Genomic DNA, 24,301 nt, shown 5'->3' with positions numbered 1-24,301 from the left:
AATTTAATTGACAGTCAAATGTTTCATTAATTTTAATTGCAACTTTAAAGCAACCTCATTACCAATGAAAAATGTCCTACCTTTACTGATTAATCCTCTTTTTTTCATTTCATGTCAAATTATATTTCATCCTCTTTTTGTCATAATAATAATCATAATGAAGACAGGGATTCAACTGAAATGAACATTGCTCAAGGCAATTGCATAATACAATAGCCAAATACAATTATTATAGTAAAAAGTAGACTAAAAATGGTTCAGCATTTAATTGGTTTGCATTATCATTGATAAAATCAATTAGAGGGCCAATAATTAAATGTTAATCATCAATTGAGTCAACGTTAACAACATGGATACTTCAAGCTGAGAGGTGAAACTTTAACTCGTGGAAATGGCAAGTATCAGGTTGATTAGAAGACGCAATTCATTTGGTTCACTCAATTACATTGATGATCGATCAAAACACAACAATCAATAGTTAACAAGCAAACAATCAAACTTGTAAAATGAAAGGTAAAGGTTGCAAGAAAAGTGAATCAAATTGAATGACAATTGTTACACTTTTACATTCAATTTCATTACTAATACTTGTTAACACTATACATTCAGCTCATTAACGTGTAACATTATCATCATCATTCTCATCGTTTTCATCATCATCCAAAAGTCTTAAGTGAATTAAAGTAAAAAAAGAGACAAACTTTACAAAAAGAAGTGAGTTAATAATAGGAAAAAACAAAACAAAGCTGATGTTATTTTAATCAGCATGTTATTGTATAGAGAGTGAGATGTTGGATGATGAAAATGATGAGGTGAAGATGAGGAGAAAAGGAGAAAGAAAGAGGAACAAGAAAGAGCCAAGGTGGAGCTTGATAAATGATAAACCAGTAAAAATATCAAATACAAGGCTATGGGCGTGAAGATGCTAAAGATGCTAAAGGTTACTAAGGTAACATGGATGCTGAAAGATGATAATAATAATCGCAATAGTAAAAGTATTTGCTCTTTTGGCTTCTCTTTCTTTCTCTATCTTCTTCCTTCTTCTTCTTTTGGACAAAGACCATGAGTTTAAATAACAGGTAAACAAGAGAGTGGAAATTGGATTCAGGGAGTGAAAAAAATGAAATGATGATGATGATAACTGGGAGGTGATGTTAATGTTGATAAAAATGTTTCTCATATCCAACTTGCATTATTGATTGCGATTCAGGTTGAACTAATAGTTTGCACTTGATTGACTCGTTACGTCTTCAAGTTTTTTATGCTTTGTTAACCAACATATGATTGACAAAAATAAAGTTCAATTGATGTGCATCATGGATCCAATTATGTCTAAATTAGGTGATAATTGTTCAAACTCTTTGATTGTGGCTCCAAACTCGTCTTTCTTCATTAAGGATATTCTTTCTGAGTAATTAGATTTTTCTTTAAATAATTTTTCCAATCTTTGCTTTTTGTCCAACAATTCCAGTTTGATTTGCAGAAATGAATTAATTTAAATGTTTCTTTCTTCTTTTGTTTTCGTGATTTGTGTTTGATCAAAGGAAAACATTGGAAACAAGTCAGGATATCAAAGAAATCAGGGATTCATATTATCATCACCATCATTCTCCTTCAACTGGAAATCCATTGAATTCTTATTCTTCCAATGGTTATCATTGCTCATTCCATCCAATCAATGGTAACAATCAAACAATTTTACCAAACAACTCAAATGATCCATCAAGTTTAGCTGCTGCCGCTGCCGCTGCTGCTTTACTTCATCCCTCTTTTGCAGCCTATTCAGCAAGGTAAGTCTCGATCCAAATTTTTGTCAATCTTTTAATCTTTTATCCATTAATGATCCTAAAATCCTGAATCTTGATCTAAAATTGTTTATCATAAAGTCACCATCATGATTTAATACTGCATCATATGCAGAGAGCTGCCTCGGAAGCAGCAACTCATGTTGCCTCTCATCGGCGGAGGAAAGCCAGAACGGTGTTTTCAGATCATCAGCTGCACGGTCTTGAGAAAAGGTTTGTTTCTGAAAATGAAACAAAGAAAGACAATTAACTAATGTACTTTTTAAATATTTGATCAAGATTTGAAACTCAGAGGTATCTTTCAACACCTGAACGATTAGATTTGGCAACAAGTTTGAATCTTAGTGAAACACAAGTGAAAACATGGTTTCAAAACAGAAGGTAAGATTATAAACCTTTATCAACTATACTTTTGGGATAACTAGACATTATTATTAGTATTATATTATTAGTTGAAGTAATTATAATTTCAGAGAGTATTAAAAATACATTTCATACTAAAAAGCCTCATTATCAACCGATTTGTACAAGATTTTTGTCGAGACATGATACTTTGTATTGTATGAACATGATAATCATCATCATCACTGAAACTTACAAATCCTTCATGAAAAGATAATGTTGATATTACCTGAAAATGGTTTCCAGATAGTTTAATATCTCTCCAGTTTGCCTTAAGTTAAGCTTAACTTTTGCCTTTTTATCCTCCAGAGAAAGACTAGTTGATATAAAAAATAGATCCAAAGAGGATAAATTGGTAACTATTAATATCAGATTAACTCTTTCTTTTTTTCGGCTAACCTTAACTGTTCATAATCGTTTTTTATCCGACTGCTTTTTACCAATTGATCAAAATTGATAACCATTTAGTTGAGCTTATCATTTGAAATGCTCATTGAGGTTGACAATCCAATTGTTATGGCTCAATCCAAAATACAGACAAGAATATTAAATAGGAAACCGATAGATATGAAAACCTGTAAAAGTAAATACAAGATTAGAGATACAATTGATGTAACAGGGAATTATTAAAGTTAATTGTGTTTTGCTATAATTTCCGTATTGTTATATGATCCAGAATGATAAAATTGACCTTTTCTCACCATAAATGGCAAATAATTGCACAAATTATCTAACTTTAATTGCTAGAAAATAATATTAATGAGAAAAGGAGCAATTTTGATTCAATGGAAAACAAAATATTTTGTCAACTTTTGATACTGACAAGGCTTGTAAGACTGGGACTGAGAAGATATTATTGGATGTAAATGCGTTTCTATTATTAGTATTTTGATATATTTTTAGACCCATTTATTTTTTGATTACAGACTTTAATCTGTTATAAAAAAAGCATTTTTAGAGCTAAAAATATGGTTGATTGGAAAAACCCTTGATATTTGAGCAATTGAACCATTTAGTGAACTGAATAACCAAGATACTTCAATAGGAATGTTAACTAACTATTATAACAAAACTATTATCAATTGAATTGATGAAAACTATGATAGCCAAACTGTTAACGTCATTATTGTTTCAAGAATGTATCATAGTGCGCCACAGAAGGGATGAAATTGTATGACTTACAGTGAGAAAAAACTAACATTGCTTGTCATGTTATTGAATCAATTATTATTACTGATGCATCGTGGATTAAGATTATCACAATTATTATTATTAATAAGATTGCGAATTTCTTCTTCTTTCTCTTCCTTGTTCATTAACCAGGATGAAACATAAAAAGATGATGAAAAAAGGAAACACTAATAATAACACCAATAATAGCCAGCAAACATTGACAGCATCTAAAGGCTCACCTCATTAGTAGCTGTTGGAAAACAATGAACCCTAGAAACACTTGGTACATATCAATCCAGATCCCTATCACGGATGGAGTGTCACAGTCCCAGTTAACTGTAAATTAAAAAAACAATTCAAACAAGGTAAATAGATAATCAAACTAACTAATACAACAATTACAAACCAAAGATGGGCTGCAAAAAAAATCAACACTTGTAAAAAATTATGGTTACATTAGCTTTAAAAATGGCCAATTTCAATCCATTTATTGATAGGTTTGATGAATCCTTTGCTGATGGATAACACAAAATCAAACTTGTACTAATAATGTATTAAATTTCAAATTAATAGCCATTTTTATCCACAATTAAATATTAAATACAATTACAAAAAAGATGATCAACTTGTTGAGCCATTTATTTCACATTGTCATAAGATATTAAAAAAGAAACCGCGATTATGCCTTTCAAGCGGTCAATTTGAATTTATTAATCATCTCAATTTTTCATTTAATTTTTTTATTTATAAAACTGAACAGCTTATTGATTGATAAATTAATCACAGCCATTTGAGGTCAATTCAGAGGCACAAATTGATTTTTGATTGAAAAATGGAAGATTCATATTGACAGAAGTTGTTAATTATCAGATTACAGCTGACAAAAGCCAAGCATTAGTACAATACATTTTAGTTGAAAATGTCTCTTGATAATTGACAGTAAATTGCTGCTAAATGGTTGTTCAATTTTTGTTCAATTGTTGATTAATTGGTGATAAATCACGTTATAAATAAGGGTTGAAGCTGTCAGTAAAATGATTAACACAAAGATTTTCCTACAAAAGACTAAAATGATGATCAAAATAATGGTCAATAAAATGGTAAAAGACTTGAAAAGACTAATAACATCATATTCATCCTCTATTTTCATCTTGATTCTCATCATATTTTTTTTCGTATTATCTTCAACACTGATTTCAATTCAATATATCAACTGTTCAACATTAAAATACTGTAACATCATCAGTTATTGTTGTATTTTGGATGCATCATTAGATAATAATGCATTTCTCGTTTACAATTTACATTGTACATCTCATCTTAATCATGTTCATCTTTTTTCCTCATCTTCTTGACTTAAGCACCATTGAGATGAAAATAAGACAAATTTCCTATTCAATTGCATTTATAGTTCAACTTTTGTTCATAATCAGATTAACAAGCATCTTATTCAACATTTAAGCTTCTTATTGTTTTTACATTCACTATTAACTTAATCAAATTGATAACGGAACCATTTTGAATACATAATTAAACATTTAGCCAATTTACTTTCCAATTAGTATCATTCCAATTAATTTTGATGTGTTAATAAGCAACTCTAATTGGTAACAATGAATGTGTTTATTAGACAATCGCTTTTTACCATCGAAAAGGATAATTTCAATAACCATGATCATCATCATGATTCAATAGCAAGGAATGGGTTTGAAAGATAAAAATGAAATGTAATTTTTGTGGATAAATTGAATGTTTTGTTTTAATTTTGATAATTTATTCATTTAACATTCTGATATTGTTGATTATGTTTAAATTGACAAAATAGCACAATTCTGATTGCAATAGCAGATGGTTAATTGTGAGGGTTAAACTAGACAAACATAGGAAGAAATGTTTATTACAATTAGATTATTATAATTTAGTTTTTTGGTTGTTTGGCCGGAAGCACAGGGCATTCAGTTAAAGGAAAGATTAACATGATTAGTCAATGATTGACATCATGTTTCTTTTTTCTTAACATGACATTTTAGTTATTGTATGTTACGAACATTGATTGCAATTTCTGCTTATTTTGATATAAGATTTTTTTATGTTTTTAAGCTTATAGCAAAAAAACAAGATAATTATTATAATCAATGTAAAATTATTGGATTAATTGTGAATATATATTCATAGGGGATTTATGGTTATAATTGTTGTAAACCTTGTAAATCATATGTTAGTTATTTGCTGTTGTTGGTTACTTTTGCTTTGTACACTTGATCAATCCATTATACAATATGTAGACTTTTTTCGTATCTTTGTGTTAAACTGGGCAATGAAAGATACGATGATGATGATTAAAACATGTGAATGATCAGCTGAAGGATGAAATGTTAACAAAATTGAAAAATGGAAACAATTTTGGGAAATAAATGAAGGTTGACTTTGGCGTATAAACTAGACTGTTACCAAAAATGGTTAATGATGATGTTCAGGTGAAGGAGAAGGGTGAAGACAACAGCTATTATTGATTTGTATTTAGGCAATGGAATGCCAATGATGATAGCAGGTAGTGAAGAAGAGATTTGGAAGATGAAATGATTAATTTGACTTGTTAATCAAATTTCAAAGGTGTAATGGTTTAGAGTTGGAAGTGAGAAAATGATCTCCAATATGTTATTTTGCTGTCTCCTGCAGGCTTTGGTTGTACAAAAGTGTATTATTAGTATGTTTAGATTAAAAAAGGAGTTGATTAGTGGTTAGAATTAAGAGTTTAAGGATTAGGGATTAACAATTGTTTAGGTAATGAGAAAAAGTAACAAATCAATCACAATAATAAGTTAATAAAGGGTTGAAATGCTGGAATTATAAGTTTGATATAAAGGCGCCTTTTGCCTAGCAACGTAGACGCTTCATTTTGATAATGATTTTACAGCGGAATTTTTAATTAACAAGGCTTTAAACAATTGTTTTTGATTTTTCAATATTTAACCTTATATTGTAACAATTTCAACTTGATTTGCTCATTTACTTGTCCCATAAAATTAAAATTGGAATATCAATGATAAAATAAAATGAATAACTGATTGAAATAAATGTAATTAAATTAATTCGTATAAATATATGCTTTACATTAATCTCTTTAAGCTATTGATTGCTGATAAATGCGTGTTAAATTTAGTGTTTGTCTTGTTGCGATGTTTGAATTAGATCAGATTTGGATCCTTCAATCTAAATGGGTCTTGAAATGAAATTGATTTTGGGTAAAAAATTTTATAATTTGATTACAATTACAAATGTCGATTTGTTGAACAAGGGAAATATTTCGTCAAAAATAATTGGATATTTTTCAGTTTTCAGTCTGAAAAGGATACATGCATTTTGTTTTCAACGAACAATCAAATATGATTTGTAGATTGCAAGACAATAGAGATAATAATCAGGTAAATAAAGGGTGGGAGTGGAGGTTTTTTTTGCAACAGTAAATGACAAGACAACTTATTGAACAATATAATATCTATATTTGAAGCTCCAGTCAGCTGGATGAAAATAAACAAAAGTATTTAACCCAAAATTCATGATCAAGTTAAAGCTTCAAGTCTAACTGTAAATCAACTGATATAAATTAGCTTAACTTCAACATGGAATCAAACATCAATTGTTGCCGATACTTTTGTTCATTTAAATCCCTCTGGTGAAGCCATATGCTTGAATAGATTGACCATAATGTTTATGATCATAAACATACGGATTAACGACAAGAAAAGGAGATCAGACAAGGTCGAAGAATCAATTGTTAATGCAAATCGAGATAAAATGCAATTTCGTTGTCTTTCTTGTTTCTCTCAGTTGTTATCCTCTTCATCCAACCCATCACCATCTCTTCTTCAATCGTATAGCAAAAATTAATTTATCTCCTTGCGTTTTTTGTTGATAAGGCATAATTATATTGTTATTTTCATCTATAACTTTAGGGCAAAGACTTCTCTGGCAGAGTAACTTGATTTGATTTTTACTTTCGTTTCCATTATGTAAATTTGAAAAATATGATCATATGATGATAAAGATGATGATGACGATGATAGAGATAATTATGATAATGCATAAAAATGGAATCAATTATCAATTTATTGGTGATGGTGAGCTGTTATACGATGTTTCACTATGGTATTCGTGATACTCCTCGTGTGATTTTTTTAATGTGTATTTTGCTTTGCGAATTGCCGTTAATTTTTCTTGTGCATCTTTTAATTCCTTTTCTTTCCTTAAAATTTCTTCTCGAGCTAAAATTTCTTGTGCAATAACGGGAACTCTTCTCTGGCTTATGACAATACTTTGCTCCTCGTCATGCTGTATCGCTTGTTGAGCAGACTTGACCAGATTATCAGTTGCCTTTATAACCGCATTACCGGCTCCTTGTAATCGTACCATTGTTTTGGAGTAAGGATCTGCTTTCACTTTACAGGCAACTAAAAGTTGAGCTGTAGATGATGCGACTTGTTTAGCTGATGAAATCAATCTTTCCTCAGAAGCGTGACCTTGAACCAAAGCATTGGCAGCTTCAACAAGGGAATGTGTTGCTGCAGCAACATGACGAGCTGCTGAGATAAGACCTTCTGACCATTGACCATCGACGGAAGTTGATATGGGTCTACGAGCAACTTTGCCAGTGGTAACAAGTTCTCGCTGGGCCGCTGAAGCAGCACGGACTAAGGCTGAGGTCGCAGTTGTAATTGATTTGGCAGCTTCTAAGATCATTTCATCAAAATTAAGATCCTCATCGGGGAGCTGTAGAGATATTAAAGTTATCAAATGAAATAAATTAGTTGCTTTTGAAAATTGAAAAAATGCGAATTCGCTGGAAGCTTGAAGATGAGCAACAATAATCAAACAAGACTTTACGCTTACAAATAGAAAAGGTTTGATTTTGATAAAGGTTGACTTTCATCCAAATATTGGATAAGATCACAGATATAGATGATTATGAATTGTTATTTTATTTGGCAATCATTAAGGTAAGCCTTTTAATTTTTGTAAGCGTGAAATCTTGCTTATGCGGAATTGATTAAAGCAGAATTGATGATTTTTTGGTAGCGATCCTGAGCATATGTCTGATTCTTGGTTGATTTTGCAAAAATTGACAACCAAGAATATCAAACATATCTCAAAAGCGGTACATTTATGAGACAAACTAGACAGCTTTAACAATAAAGAGTTTGAGCATAGCAAAGAAGATAAAGGCAACAATAGCGATATAATTAATAAACAAGGAATCTTAAATCACCTTGATACTTGTTCGTCTTGGTTGAAGGGATGCTAATTTTTTGGCAGCTGCATCGATGGATGATGCAGCACCAAGAAGTTCAGTTTCAGCAATAACAGTAGGATCATTTGGATCGACCCAATCGCCTTTGAGTGTTTCAACACAAGATACAATTTCGGTAACTGAAGAGGCAATGTTGCGTGATTTCTCGATTAATAGTTGTTTTTCTTCACTTGAAGCTCCACTAGGACGTTGGATGCACTGATGAACTAACTCGAGAAGAGATTGGTATTTAAGAGCGCAACTTCTACCAGTGTCAAGAACACGCCTTGTCATTTCAGGTGAATCGGCTGAATATGCACATTGTTTAGTGGTAACAAGAAGATCAAAGATAGCTTTTCGTCCCATATTAGCAGCAACAATAACATCATCTTGTTTACCACTATTACCTGCAGCAACAGCTTTTGCTGTGGCAAGAGTAACGGGTTTGTGAACTCTAAGTAAATCATCTGGAGACCCTTTTTTACTTGGTGGATCACCTGAATCAAGAACTTTAATCTCTTGATCAATGGCCTCTATGGTGGACTCCAAGGCTCGAGTACCTCGTTGATGTTCATCTTCAACTATTTTGACCGTTTTTAATAAGGATGTCACATTGTTAATCATAACCTAAAAGATAGAACGAGAAAAAAAATGTTAGACATAAATTGTTTAAACATAATTGTAAACATAAACAGAAAATGTAATGAAAAAATTCTCGAAATAAATATTATCATTAATAAGAACGAGGATAATTGTGGATATAAATTTGAAGATTATTGTTGACTGAGTTGGTTTTGATGTGATGATTCGTCTGATAAATAAATATGAGACAAATGCAATAATTTGATACAACCCTTTCAAGGAAAACTTTGCAAGATTCTTACCGTAAGTTAATTATTTAAAGACTGAAAGAAAAAGGGAGAGATAGATAAAAATGTCATGAAGAGGTGATAATGAGATGGAGTAAAATGTCAAAAAAGAAGAGAAAAAAGATAGAGGATCGGAGAATCACCACAGAAAAGATGAACGAAGCACGGATGACAGAATGGTCTTTGTGAGATTTTTGCTGATTTTCAGACCATTTCTTTTGTTTCCTTTTCACCGTCAACCTTTTTGTTTTGTTTTAGTCATTTGAATAAGTTTTGGATGGAAAGGTGTAAAAAGAAGAAATAATAATAGAACCTTGAAATGAATTGTATGTAATAAAATATAAAATCAAGTTGACAATAAAGGAAAATTTGCCCTCAAAATTAGTAACATTGTCTCAATTAATAAAACAAAAGAAATAACAAAATCAAGCTTTGATGGTCTGAGACAATTAAAAATCACTACTGCAAAAAGTCTACCAACAAGACTTTGATGAGTGTGTTAATGAAATCATTTATAAAACCGACTAATAATAAGGAACCACTAAAACGTGCAATGGAATCAAATGCAAAAAATGAAACAAAGTTTAAAAAAACGTGAAAAATCAGGACTCTCATATAATTAATAATGATACGATTAATGAGTTGAGATTTAGATTAATTTCCATGAGCGTTTCAAGCAAATAAAATGTATCCAAAGTTTGAAATGAGTAAATGCAAAGTAAGTGTATGTTAAGCGAAAACAGTCAGCAACAATTGTTTGTTAAATTAATTTAAATACCACAGGCTGTTAATTAAATCTAATAATGTTATTATAAGTGACTAACCTTTGCGGATTCTTTCAGTTGGACCATAGCCGGATCTTCATTATCTTTGCCGGATGCTGCCTTGGTTGCATGGATAAGATCACCTAAAGCGGCAGTCACATCTTTGATTGCATTAAGAAGTAAAACTTGAGCCTCTGAATTACTTGATCCAAGAGAGGCAGCATCTAATTTAATTGTTTCTGAAAGGTGAACAATCGTGGTAACCGCATTTTGGGCTGCATTTACTAATTGTTCTTGATCGGAAACAGCTCCCAAAACTAGTGATTTTGTATCTTCAACAAGAGCCTTTGCCGATGTTAAAATGGTTTGCTTGTGGGTGGCAAAACTGTCTGATTCACTTTCGGGATTTAAGGTTCCTGCGGTTGCAAACATAATTGTTGTATCCAAGTCACCTATTATACCGCTAACAGTGGACACTGCGTTGTTCCAGGCTTGATTAGGATAACGAGAAGGTGAAATTTCACATCGATTGATAACCTTTTCACTGAGTACACTACTGGTTGCAGCAATTCTCAAGTCTTCAGCCGCTTTTCTCAAAGCAGATTGGGATACAGAATCTTCAGGATTGGTGGCACAACCTTTGGCAGCCTTCATGAGACGAGTTGATGCTTCAGCAAGAGCTTTAGCTGCAGCTAATAGTCTTCTTTGAATATCTCCTTCTTGGTTTTTTGCATTACTTTTAATGTCCACTATCAATTGGATTGTAGCATGAGCTAAAACTTTAGCTTGACGGATAATCTCGGGCGGATCGCTAGAAGAAGTGAAAAGTCGTTCAGTTGCATCAAGAATTGTATCAACAGATCCTTGAGCTTCAGAACAGCGACCAGCAACGCTAAGTAAAATCTCTGAAGTTTCCTTGTCATAACCTTCATATTCTTCGTTGATAGTTGATAAAACAGAATAAGAAGCAGTTTCAACTCGATTGGCAGCTGTGATAAGAGTTTGTCTAGACACTTTAGTACCAGGTTCGGCTGCTTTTAGAAGATCAGAGAAAGCATTACACAAATTCTTAGCAGCCTCAATGAGGCCATCACCTTTTGTATCATCATCCATAAGGGAAGCAATTAATTTAACATCTTTTGACATTTCAGGCAAACTGGTTGCTATGGTAGAAAGCGCTGCATCTAAAGCTGATGCATCAATCTCATCTTCAGGAACTGATGTGAGGGAAACAATCTTTGCTGTGGCTGCATTCATAGCAGATAATTGTGATGAAACGGCAGATCGTTTAACATCCAATTGATCACGTTTCGATTGAAGTGATATTGAATCCGAGGTTTGGAAGTAAGGAGCATCGGTAGGCTCGTCTAAGTCTTTTTCAACTCGAGCAATGGTAATTCGGCATGTTTCGGTAGTTGTAATGAGAGCTCTTTGAGGACTTGGGGTTCCATTTGTATAAATGTGAGGTACTTTTGGCCCTGTGTCGGATGGCGCAGAATGGCCAACATGAGCAGTTCCTTTGACTGACGTTAAAGAAGCAGGTGGAATCTCTTTGGTGACGATTGCTTGAGATCCATTGGTTCCAGCTCGAAGGATAGCAGGTAAAGCAATGTTACTCATCTCAGGCTGGGCTCCTTTTGAAAGTGTTGAATATTGAAGGACAGTAGCTTTATAAGGAGACACCGAGTCTTCAACCATGGTTGACCCTTCATCACCTTCGATACCAAAATGATCTTTAGCTTTTTTTCGCTTCAAAATAATATCGATGTAACCAGCAATCAATTGAGAAATTTGTTCCCCTTCTGATGTTTGAACTGAATAATAAGAGTCAGCATAATCACCAAAGTCGAGTGTAAATGAATTAGGTGATGCTGCCCATCGTTTAACAGTAGTTAAAGGCCATGATTTTAAAATTTCTTTCGTCTTTTCATCTAACCGTAATACAGAATCTTTAGTAACACCAAGCAATCGAGGAACAAGTTTATTTTTTCTATTCATCTTTTCTTTAACCAAGAAAAACGTTACCCCATAAGTTTTAAGTGATCGAGCTAATTGAACATATTTTCCTTTTGATTCTAATTCAGTAAGTCCAGCGTGTTTCATGTGCTGTTGAAATATTTTCTTCTCAATTCCTTTTATCTTAACATAATCTTTGGGCACGAATTCTTTTAAATCTAAAAATCCAGGTCGATGTTTACCTTCAACATGGTCACCGAATTGTATTTGACACTGAATACCAGCAAATTTACAAGCTTCTTCAACAGCTACTGGATGAGTTCCAGCAATTATAGCATCACGGGTTTGAACATAAAGTAAATTAAGCTCAACCGGATCTCTTTGGTCAATATTTTGATCGGAGAAGAAAAATTTTCGTCGAAGGAGTAAAGTTTCATCTTCACCAATACCCTGTTCACTAAGAGTTAACGAGTGATCAACCCAGTTAAGATCATCATCAGTTTTCAATTTTTTCTTCAACTGTTCCATTTTTGCATCAATAGTTTTATCTCGATCTTTTTTGTCTCGTCGAAGAGTTAACGTACCAGTTGAATAATTGGCATTCTTTTTATCCTCTGGAGGTTCCCTGACCAGAGAATATTCGTCATGATTTGTGATTCCTGAAGAAGATAAAAATTCATAAAATTAATAAAAGTTGATTCAGAAAAAATTATCAAAATAAGAAAAAGTTTTTTTCCCTTTTTATCAAAAATAAGTTGAAAAGGTAGGCGCCATCTAGTGATGACAAGTTTATTGTCACCAACTAATTTTTCAATCAACTTTGAAAGGACAATTCAATGCATCAGTCAGATGATATTGAGCTCATGAAAGGAAACAAATTACCATGAAATCGTCAAGATGAAAATTTTGGCTCAATAAAGAAGTTTCAATTTTCTTCATTTCATTTCAAACCAATTTCTTAATTACATGTTAATTGAAAATGATGGACATGAAAAAATGCAACTTCAATCAATCTTGTTCTTTAAGAAACTGATCAGAAAGAAACAGCTACTGACCTGATCTAGCTACTTATAATGTTTTTTAGGTCATCGTCCAATAAAGTTTTCAAATTCCTATTTCATTCAATTTAACTAATCAATGTGAAAGTTTTTTTTCACCATAAAACCACCCATCTTTCATCCTCAATCATCTACTTTTTTACTCCGACTGTTACATGTAATCCATTTTTGCTCATATAAGGTTTGACGGAAGTCACCAGCAAGAAGAAAATATGATGAAAACAAATTTCAAGTGAATCAGGCTAAGCTTCCGATCTGAGTTCCGTTTATCAATGCTTCCTTTCAACAAGGTTAACCATGTAAATTATAGCCTTTATTTGTTTTTTATTTCACAGGTAAACTAGATTAAAGGGGAAACAATCTGACATCTGTGAAATTCATGATTATTTCAAGTAAATATAAGAGTTGGTTCAACTCAATCAACAGGTAATTTTATCTTATCAGCTTGATGGCTATCAATTTGAAACAGATTTGAGTAAATGTCGAAAATAGAATAAAAATTTACAACTCATTTTCAATATACTCAAATCATTAATATTATCAGTACTTAATTTTGACCCTCACGTCTTAATCAGATTGAATTAAAAAGTCAAATATGTTCAAACATTTCAATTGATTAACCTTTTCGCAAATTACAGCAACACTCACACACAAATCGAAAAGATAAAATACCAAACTGATGAATGAAAAACTTTCATGAATGAATGCGTGGCTGGAAATTTGGTGTATTTGTGTGTGAGTGTGTTAAATGGCAGTAAAAAATTTTCAGTATACAAGTTTAACTCATAGAAAAATATAGCCAAAAGTAAGTAAACAAGAACCAGCAACAAGACAAGACACAACTTTTTAAGCTGATTCAATCTTAGGAGTGTTTTTAAATCATTGCGTAGGAGCCTTAAACCGACCTTTCCAAGATTCAGATTTTTCCTTTTATAGCAATATACAGAATATCTTTCTTATTATTTTTCATCATATTCATCTCTCAATCATTTTCTCTCTCTCTCTTCCTTGCCTCTCACAACATCTTGTTTCATCATTCCGTTCGTTTTCTCCTTGTTCCCTTTGACTGTATTTGACTGTACTTTGTATGTTTATATTGACTCTTTTCATAGCTTCCTTTGCTTTCACGGAACTGTCTGCATGTTAACATAAACTGTATGTTTGTCTAGTCTTTTTTACTTTTTCTTATAATTCTATGTGTGAAGAGCGAAAGAGTCAAGGAAATTTGAATTATAACTTCTTATCCGGTTCAATGGGACTCAATGAACATTTGAATTGTGCTTTAAAGAGCGAGAGAGAGGGAAAGAGAGAGAGAGAGAGAGGGAAAAAGGAAAAGGCAAAGAGAAGTAAAAATGAGTTTAACTTACCGATTTTGGTACAAATAACGACCATTAAGTTGGCAACATTTTGACTATCATCAACCAATACTGTCTTTACGGATCCATCCAGCATACGAACTCTTATCTTTCTCTTGTTTTCTTGATTTTCCTTAAAAAGGAGTGAAAAGTAGTGAAGGACAACGAAATTTGAGAAGAGTTGAACAAATAAAACATGTTAAAACACAAAGTAAAGTCAACAATTGACATTAACAAGAAAAAACTAACTAACTTGCTGTAAAGGGAAAAACATGAGTATTCGTAAATTTTACTAAATAATCAGGAATAAATGATGAGTCAGAGAAAGTAATACTAATGTTAAAAAACTGTATGGAAAAGAGGAGAAAAAAATGCCAGAAGAAAACTGTTAAAGTGTAGAAAAGAGAAGCTTCACAGTATGAGCTAAATATTAATAAACAAACGGCAAAAAAGTACAGTAAAGTTGAGATGTAAAGAAGCAAGAAACTGAAAAAATGAGAGTGATTGCCAGATAAATCCATAACATTTAAACGAAAGAAAATGTGACAACAAAAAATGCAAAATTAAGGGTTTAAGCACAGACACAGATTGAAACCAATGACCGTTCACATGTTTGTTTAACCATTTCAATTGTTGAACTAGTGTAAAATTTGAAACAATCCTGAGGTGAAAATGATTGATTAAGGCACAATTAATAATCTAAAAAATATTTGAATTACCCTGTACTGAAGATAACAAGAGAAGAGAGAAAGACACAGAGAGAGAGAGAGAGAGAGAGAGAGAGATAACACAAACATCAATAATAAACAAGGCAAGAGAAACAAGACTTACCATGATGAAAAAAAGTTAATTACTGCTAGTTGATTGTTAAGATGATTAGCTTAAATGTTTCAGAAGTGTAGACAAAGTTTTGTTAAACCACAATTAATAACAAATTGATTTGATTCATTAAGTGATGAACACAAAAAAAACAAGAAGAAGATGAAGAAAGTTTAATCCCAAAACAGTTGAACCTTTAGGTGAAAGAAAAAATTGACACAGGCAAAGCTAAAAAGATTGCCTGTTACTAAAAAGCTGCTACTGATCATGCGTTAATAACATGTGATGCGCGAAAGGTGTTTTCAAAATTGACTGTCCTTTTTAATAAATTAATATAAGTGAATTAAGTTATCTTGATACTGGTTTTAATAAACGCCTGGTAAAGGGTGCGAAGGCGGTCATTTCTACATGTCATTCTTTAAAATTAACGAAGAGCTTAATGCTCTAAAGTTTAAAAATCTGGAGACACCTGTCCACGTGGGATCAAGAAAACCTGATAGACAAGAAATTCATAAGTGTGGATTTTTTATCCAATTCTTCCAATTGCTTTTTTGATCAACTAATGGTTCATGTACGAGCGGTGGATAAAGAGAAAATTGAGCAAAAATCAACAATGATCAAGTCGATATTCAACACAATATTTACGAAATTGGCCAGTGACGAGAGTAAAAACTCAATAACTTACAGCAACAATAATGTCAATAAAATGTGATATTCAAGAAATCAAAAAAAGTGTAATGGAAAATAATGTTGTTAACAAAAACATGGCTAATAACCAGAACCTTTTGCTGAAATAGTCAAAGAAAAACCAAAGAATAAATCGTGATTTTTAAGCCAAATCAAGATCAAGATCGTGATGATGTAGCAAATGAAATCGCAAATGTTGTCAATAAAGATAAATGTCATCAAGTCCAAGGTATGGTTCGAGTTGGCTATCAAGATCACTTCATCAAAAAAAGATGTCATTGAAAAAGCTCAAATAATTCACTCCGAACTTGGAAATAAATCGAAAATTGAAAATGAAAGGAAAAAACATCCGACGATCAAAGTTGGTTACAAGAAAAGAAACCAAAAAAGATGAGGAGACCTTTAAGACCAGGAACCATCTGGATGAAAATGATGAAATTAAGTTACTCTTTCAGAAGAACTTTAAGTCAGGAATAGAAACAGCTACTGACCTGATCTAGCTACTTAAAATGTTTTTAAGGTCATCGTCCAAAAAGTTTTCAAATTCCTATTTCATTCAATTTAACTAATCAATGTGAAAGTTTTTTTTCACCATAAAACCACCCATCTTTCATCCTCAATCATCTACTTTTTTACTCCGACTGTTACATGTAATCCATTTTTGCTCATACAAGGTTTGACGGAAGTCACCAGCAAGAAGCAAAATATGAAAAAACAAATTTCAAGTGAATCTGGCTGAACTTCCGATCTAAGTTCCGTTTATCAATGCTTCCCTTCAACAAGGTGTAAATTACATGCTTTTCATGTAATCATACTTTTTCGCAAATTACAGCAACACTCACACACAAATCGAAAAGATAAAATCCCAAACTGATGAATGAAAAACTTTCATGAATGAATGCGTGGCTGGAAATTTGGTGTATTTGTGTGTGAGTGTGTTAAATGGCAGTAAAACTTTTTCAGTATACAAGTTTAACTCATAGAAAAATATAGCCGAAAGTAAGTAAACAAGAACCAGCAACAAGACAAGACACAACTTTTTAAGCTGATTCAATCTTAGGAGTGTTTTTAAATCATTGCGTAGGAGCCTTAAACCGACCTTTTCAAGATTCAGATTTTTCCTTTTATAGCAATATACAGAATATCTTTCTTATTATTTTTCATCATATTCATCTCTCAATCATTCTCTCTCTCTCTCTCTCTTCCTTGCCTCTCACAACATCTTGTTTCATCATTCCGTTCGTTTCTCCTTGTTCCCTTTGACTGTATTTGACTGTACTTTGTATATTTATATTGACTCTTTTCATAGCTTCCTTTGCTTTCACGGAACTGTCTGCATGTTAACATAAACTGTATGTTTGTCTAGTCTTTTTTACTTTTTCTTATAATTCTATGTGTGAAGAGCGAAAGAGTCAAGGAAATTTGAATTATAACTTCTTATCCGGTTCAATGGGACTCAATGAACATTTGAATTGTGCTTCAAAGAGAGAGAAAGAAAGAGGGAAAAAGGAAAAGGCAAAGAGAAGTAAAAATGAGTATAACTTACCGATTTTGGTACAAATAACGACCATTAAGTTGGCAACATTTTGACTATCATCAACCAATACTGTCTTTACGGATCCATCCAGCATACGAACTCTTATCTTTCTCTTGTTTTCTTGATTTTCCTTAAAAAGGAGTGAAAAGTAGTGAAGGACAATGAAATTTGAGAAGAGTTGAACAAATAAAACATGTTAAAACACAAAGTAAAGTCAACAATTGACATTAACACAAAAAACTAGCTAACTTATTTAAAGGAAAAAAGACGAGTATTCGTGAATGCAGTAAATACAGAACCATCCAGCATACGAACTCTTATCTTTCTCTTATTTTCTCGATGTTCACTTATAAATTTCTTCAACTCCCTTCAAGAAAAAGAAGGTGGAGTGAAGGGAGGCAGCCAGAATAATGCTCTGAATACTGATAGTAATTTCAAGAAAATTGATCAAAAGTATCATTCCCTTTTGCACAGATAAGCATTATACATAGAAGTAACCATTCTTGTCATGAACCTTTTTTTGCTTCACTTTTATAAGAACTTTATAAGAACCTATCACAGGGAAGACACACCTTTTCCACTCCTTCCATGAGCAATCTCAGTGGTTTCATTTCTTCCCATTGGACTTTACAATTTGAAAGGTTATCTTTCAGTTCTGATGAAAGAAATGCTTTCGCTCTTTCTCTTCTGAACCCCTTAAATATATTAACATTATCACACTGGGAATGAAAATTTATCATTATATTTTTCTTTATATTTCAACTTATATCAAATCTAATGTATCATCTTATTCTTTACAGATTTATCTTTTCGATTTCCTCCATTATTATAACTTCAACCTGAAGATAGGAATAGGAAATGAAGATTCCTGAAAGTACATGTAATTATGATTTGAAAAAAAGAGTAATCTAACATTCTTGATACAACCTTTCATCAATATCATATATTCTGAATTGAAACTTTTACTGGCCGAGCAAGTAATGAATACGCATTTCCAGTTTCACTTCATGCCAAAGTACAGTTCATCATTCCTGTGCTAATCCAGTTGATCAAACAAGAAGTTAAATAGGAGATGAAGAAACACAAGACCAAAGTAAAAAACAACATTAAATCAAGAGAAGAATAGATGATAGCATGGAAGAGTAAATGAATCCATTTTTGTGTTCATCTTTTCCCTCAACTTCTAGAGAGGAATGGTTCCTTAGCAAACATCTTTCATTCACTTGCATCTTCTTTGTCCCATTTTTATTCTCTTTCTGGGACTTTTTGGCCTTATTTAGGTTCATAAATCAGAGAAGCATAGAGCATTGAAAAGACCAAGTTGAACTCTCTTTCTTTTACCATCATAAAGGCCCGATATTTCAATCAATGGAATGACAAGCAATGAAGGATGCGGATGAACCATGGAATGAGTAAAGAAAAATGAAAGATAAATCGATGAGTAAAAAGTACAACAAGAATAACAACAACAATCTTGTGGAACGAAACAAAAAGAAAACAAGAAAACATAAAGGAGAAGGAAAAAAATTGCCAAAAAAATGGAGAAATTCAATATGATAATATACTGATCGACAGTTCATGTCCCGGGATACTGGGAATCATCTTAAGGAAGGAAATGAAAAGGAATACACTTGCATCATAATAATGATAATGTTTATAATGATGAGTATGATGATGAAAGGCAAAGCAAAAGAAGAGTATCGGGACAAAGGAAACAACAATACAAGTGATTGATACAAAAAATGAGCAACTGCAGCATCTATTAAATGATGTGATAGAAAGGCCCAAACAGCAACAAAAAAAACTGCAACTATGGCCACTTTTGTTGAGGATGAAAATGATTACTTAAAGTAGTCGCTCTGTTGCTATCCAATGGATTATTCCAGGAGCTTTGGTAAATCCCAATATTTTTATTTCCAAATGTAAATCTCTTTGCATGTGCATCATCTTTTTCAACTTACTTTACTATTATTTTGAATCTTGAGTACAAAACAAAAAGGACAACAACAACACTCCCAGTGCAACCTCCAAATACTCAACAGCGTAATGCTCAATATAACCTTATTAATCTTGCCTTTTCTTCGTCTTTTTTACTCTTTTTTTGAATAGGTCAACTTGTTAACTGGATGTGTTTTTTCTCGACTATTATAATATCATTGAAAAGAGGAACCACAGAAAACATCAATTACATAAAGCCATTTTATCCTTGCTCTCGTGGGATGATTATCATTTAATCAATTGGTTTTTGTAATGATTGAGAAAACACAATCAAATGTAGAGCAATGTTGAACAGTTAACTCGTCAATTTTCATTTAAATGGGTTATCAACAAATTGTTACCAGTTATTTAATAAATTGCCGATTCTCGTCAAGGGACATAAAGTTGATCAATTTACAGAAAATTGTTTAAAGCATTGGTTCGATGTGATTTGCTGGTTGATTCCATTCCCATCTTACAATTTTTAAACAAAATTAAATTCTTCATGGGAAATGAACAACAATTTGAAAATCAGAATTCGTCATCCGACTGATGCAGATAATTAAATCAAAGAAGACACAAGATCTTTTCACAATTTCATTGACCTTGTTCAATGAAAAATCTCATTAAATTCAAGTAAAATGCTTGTTAAAACATTAAGTAAATCAAAGGATTTGTCAGAAAGTGAAACAATCAGATAAACAATCAATTCATGTCATTGTTACCGAATTGTAAACACTATTTGATCACAATGTTTAATTTAGTTCACTTGAATCAAGACTATCTTTTACTTACAACTTGACTACCTTGTGTAGTTAACAATTGTCGTTATTTTAGTTACATCAAAACAAGTTGTTAACAAAGCTGACTGTGAGATTGATTAACCTTGAAGAGGGTAAACAAGATTTGAATTGCTAGTTATTGACCTTGATTAAGTGAAAAAATTAAATGATTTAACTATGATTTGCATGAAAGTCAAGTGGTTTGATCAATTGCAAGGGACAATTCAATATTCATCTTATAAGATTTCTTCTTCCAAACGTAATAATTTGAATAACCTGAAAATAAACAGCATTCATTAAAATATCATAACACTCACTAAAAATTGATATTGCTCATCAATGACCTCATCACAACTGATCAATTGATAAAACTAATAATTAACTTGTTACAACCTTTCAAAATCTTCAAAATCATTGCATTCAATATGAGAAAAAATTAACATCAAAAGTTGAAACAAGCTTGAACCTGATTTGAGTTTATCAATCTTTTAAGAAACCATTTAAGAAGCCAATTTATACAGAAATAACATCCAAATTGTAATTGTAAGAACTGTTCAAGTAAGTTGATTGTGTGAAAAGGCTGAGACGCCATTTTGAGCTTCTTGTCTTGTCAGATTGAACAATCCCTGAGTTCGTCGCCATTTTGAAAATATCTTGAGAATCATGAAAGCTTTTTCCCTGAAAATCAGAGAAGTTTCAATTTCATCTTGTTCAGTGGCATGTCATTGGCCAAGAAGAAGCAGTTGAACAATGAAAATACAGGAGCAGATGAAACAGAGTGTGTAAACACAGGATTCTGTGATTATTATAATAACTATGAGATTGCGTATTTAACCTGTACTATTAGCATAATTTAAATAATTTACAGATAAATGCTTTTAATAAATAAAACATTTACTGATTGCTGTTAACTTGACAAAATTTTTACACTAAAAAATGGTCAATTTCAATAGCCAATGAAGTTATTTGATTCATACGATAGATTCAGCTTGAACCGAACCAAGGTTCAAATGATATGAAATGAAGACGCATTTGAATTAGTTAATGCAAAATCAAATTGGTTGATATATTAAATTAATGTTAACATAGATGAATGTTAATGCATTAAATTTACTAATAGGTTAAGTAACCAACAAGATGACGACTTCTCAGGACCAAGTTAATCCATGTTTAGTGTTAAATAAAGTGGTTACTCTGTTTACATTAATACAGTTAAAAGATGAGGATGATGAGAGGAAAGATGATGCAAAAAACTGTAACCTTAAACAGGGTTTAGTATAAACAAAGTGCAAAATGTCAATGTGGTTTTAACATCAATTCAATCAATATTAACCATTTTGACTGGAGTAAAAAAGGAGATCTTTTTCCTATTGAAGAGGAACAAATCAAAAATGTTAAAGATGAAGATGATTATGATGGTGATTATGTTGATGACTACAATGATGACTATGATGATGGGTATGTCGATGAGAAGGATAAAAGGGAGAAGAAAAGTTAACACAATTAAGTATATTGAATTGATCAATGTTGATCTTTACTCGATACTTTTACCGTTTATTCACAATTTAAAAGATTCTGGCTAAAGACAAAGATTTAAACCATTCACAAGATTAAATTAATCATCAATAATGGCTATTGAAATAATTGTATCATTTAAATTAACTGTTTAACTGTCTAAAATCAACTTGATTTTATTTCTGTTCATTTGCCTTTTTGTTTACATTTTTTGTTCATTTTTTGTTTATGTGCTAAACCCGCGCGTTTTGAAAAACAAATTTACTGTAAATTAAAGATTAATGTTTATTAAGCCTTATCGGTGAATAAGGATAATCATTCTGATGAGATGGTTTTATGAAAAAGGGAAAAAGATGAAGATGAAGTTGATATTGATTGTTGAACATTAAACAAAATGGATAACCAAACAGGCCTGAATCAATGGGGACAAAACATGTATTTGTGAATGTATTGGGAGTGAATGAGGGTTAAGAGTTAGGACAAGATCAATGGGATTGACACTTTGGTTTAAGAAGAGAGTGACTTTTGGACAAAAGAGAGGGGATTCAGTGAGATTAGGATGATAAGAGATGAGATGATAGCCTAATTACTTGAAAAATCATTCAATGCCTTGAAAAAAAAGGTTTACAATTGGAAATGGCGCTCTTGACTTTATCTTGTTTACATTTTTACGCTACTGGTTGTCAGCTATGTTGGCCATCTTTGACTGTCGATACCAACAAACGCCAATCAAAAAGGTAAGATAAATGTTTTATTTGTCATTTTTATTATTATATTCAAGTGAAAAGGTTTTCCTAACTCGGTAAAGGTCCATCTTAATTTGATTTAGATTGATTAAGATAACGTCAAACCATTTTTGTTATGCACATTTTACTCTCACACATTCATAAGTTAATTGTACTCTGGTGAGTTGAAATCTTGTTATCAAAATTTCCTAAATCGCTATTTTTCATCTGCATCATCTTCATCTTGCAACCATTCCCTCTGTTTACATTTTATACAGATAGATTGGTCACAAAAATGCTAAGAAATGACCATTTATTTTTTTTTTCGCCATGTTTACTACTTATCAGAAAATTACTCAACTTACTTTATTCAGTTTTTATCTTTTACATAAACAATCCATAAAAACTGGCCAAATACAATAATTACAAAGTCTATCAGGTTTTATTATTTCACTCCAAGTTATATAAATATCTATTTATCATCATTATTTTTACCTTTTATAATTTAGCTTCCAATGCCTGGTTTGTTAATAGTTCAATCTAATCAACTATATGCATCTTTAAGGCTGTCCAGTTGATATATAAAACTTTATACTCCATTTACAAATGACCAGCCAAATGTTGGCAATTTACTTTTCTTTTGCCAGGATCGCCATTACGTAAGTGTCCACCTAATCCATTCAAATGATATTGTGGTCAAGTTTATGCGTCAAGGAATTGAAAATGTAAAATTGGCCAATCAATCAATGGTTATACAATCCAGTCCAATGGATGATCAATGCAACGTCTTCTCGTCTCATTTCAATCAGCAATTCATTAGTGGACTTGATAATTCAACAATAATTGTTCAGCTTGATTAATCGTTTCATCGGTTGGCTCCAACATTGTACATCTTTTGATATAAATATAAGTTCCAATCTTAATGAATAATACAAAATTATCATGGAAATGATGAAGACGTCAAGCTAATGATAGAGAGCATGAGCTCAAACGATGGTTCAACTCGGCAAAGCATCTTAAAGATGCTACTGATCCTGTTGATGACGAAGTAAACTTTATAGGACTTTATTTGGGCCTCCAACTTGTCTTCAATTTTATCCTCTATCTTATTCCCATCTTTGGATAACAGGCTGTAAAAATATGGCCAACATGATTACATTTTTTTAAAATGTTCAGCTTCTCCAGCTTTTATACCATTTCTTGTAAGACAATCACATAATTTATTATTCAATATTAAATTTTCCTTGATTATTTTGAATTAAAGCTTGGTTATTACGGGTAAAGTTGAATGAACAGGCAACAGAAAAATGTCTCACAATCCATTTATAAGATGAAATTTGGCGATGACCTTTGTCAACAATAGAAAGCTTATCGCCATTATCCTCTTACTTGCTCTACTGTAGTTGTTGATGTTGCTGATGATGATGATGATGATGGCGATGATTGAACAACGAATTGGAAAATAATTTAATTTTATTTGATAAATGGTATCACATTTGGTTTAAGGGATTTTCATTTAACAGCAAATAAAGTGAAGAGCAACTGAGGAAGCAAAAAGACGAGAGGGAAAAATTTGCATTAAGGCAACTT

At 31.9% G+C, this 24,301-nt stretch overlaps 2 protein-coding genes and 2 long non-coding RNA genes across 7 annotated transcripts; 2 read left to right on the top strand and 2 right to left on the bottom strand.

Annotated features, from left to right (window-relative positions):
• Positions 1–229: 229 nt before the first annotated feature.
• LOC112538982 (uncharacterized) lies at positions 230–4,022 on the bottom strand. Of its 2 annotated transcripts, none has more exons than XR_016198382.1 (5): positions 3,836–4,022; positions 3,620–3,716; positions 2,607–2,782; positions 2,437–2,523; positions 230–2,026 (listed from the first exon to the last, which is right to left on the bottom strand). It is a non-coding gene; the product is annotated as an uncharacterized LOC112538982 (long non-coding RNA). The 2 variants fall into 2 exon arrangements; XR_016198383.1 differs by having other exon boundaries at positions 1,447–2,026; positions 3,787–3,929.
• Positions 1,281–3,664, top strand: LOC107363603 (uncharacterized). Its single transcript, XM_015930850.3, has 5 exons — positions 1,281–1,411; positions 1,545–1,790; positions 1,887–2,018; positions 2,085–2,186; positions 3,531–3,664. Exons 1-5 carry the CDS (start codon positions 1,281–1,283, stop codon positions 3,625–3,627), a joined length of 708 nt encoding a protein of 235 aa, XP_015786336.2. The 3' UTR covers positions 3,628–3,664.
• A 2,419-nt stretch (positions 4,023–6,441) lies between the features above and the next one.
• LOC107363632 (talin-2) lies at positions 6,442–18,122 on the bottom strand. Of its 3 annotated transcripts, none has more exons than XM_089267048.1 (5): positions 17,722–18,122; positions 14,682–14,802; positions 10,361–12,915; positions 8,647–9,294; positions 6,442–8,150 (listed from the first exon to the last, which is right to left on the bottom strand). In XM_089267048.1, the coding sequence occupies exons 2-5, from the start codon at positions 14,764–14,766 to the stop codon at positions 7,485–7,487; spliced, it is 3,954 nt and encodes a 1,317-aa protein (XP_089123174.1). In that variant the 5' UTR covers positions 14,767–14,802; positions 17,722–18,122; the 3' UTR covers positions 6,442–7,484. The 3 variants fall into 3 exon arrangements, with proteins under 3 accessions (XP_089123174.1, XP_089123173.1, XP_089123172.1); XM_089267047.1 differs by lacking the exon at positions 17,722–18,122 and adding an exon at positions 15,501–15,694; XM_089267046.1 differs by lacking the exon at positions 17,722–18,122 and adding an exon at positions 14,923–15,100.
• Positions 18,123–22,755: 4,633 nt separating this feature from the next.
• On the top strand, positions 22,756–23,974 carry LOC149093693 (uncharacterized). Its single transcript, XR_016198384.1, has 2 exons — positions 22,756–22,891; positions 23,221–23,974. It is a non-coding gene; the product is annotated as an uncharacterized LOC149093693 (long non-coding RNA).
• The last annotated feature ends 327 nt before the right edge of the window (positions 23,975–24,301 follow it).

This window comes from Tetranychus urticae, chromosome 2 (assembly GCF_039701765.1).
Source record: "Tetranychus urticae isolate SD_2017Ah chromosome 2, NJAU_TeUrti_SD_1.0, whole genome shotgun sequence".
NCBI lineage: Eukaryota > Metazoa > Arthropoda > Arachnida > Trombidiformes > Tetranychidae > Tetranychus > Tetranychus urticae.
This window is presented reverse-complemented; position numbering and strand designations above follow the sequence as displayed.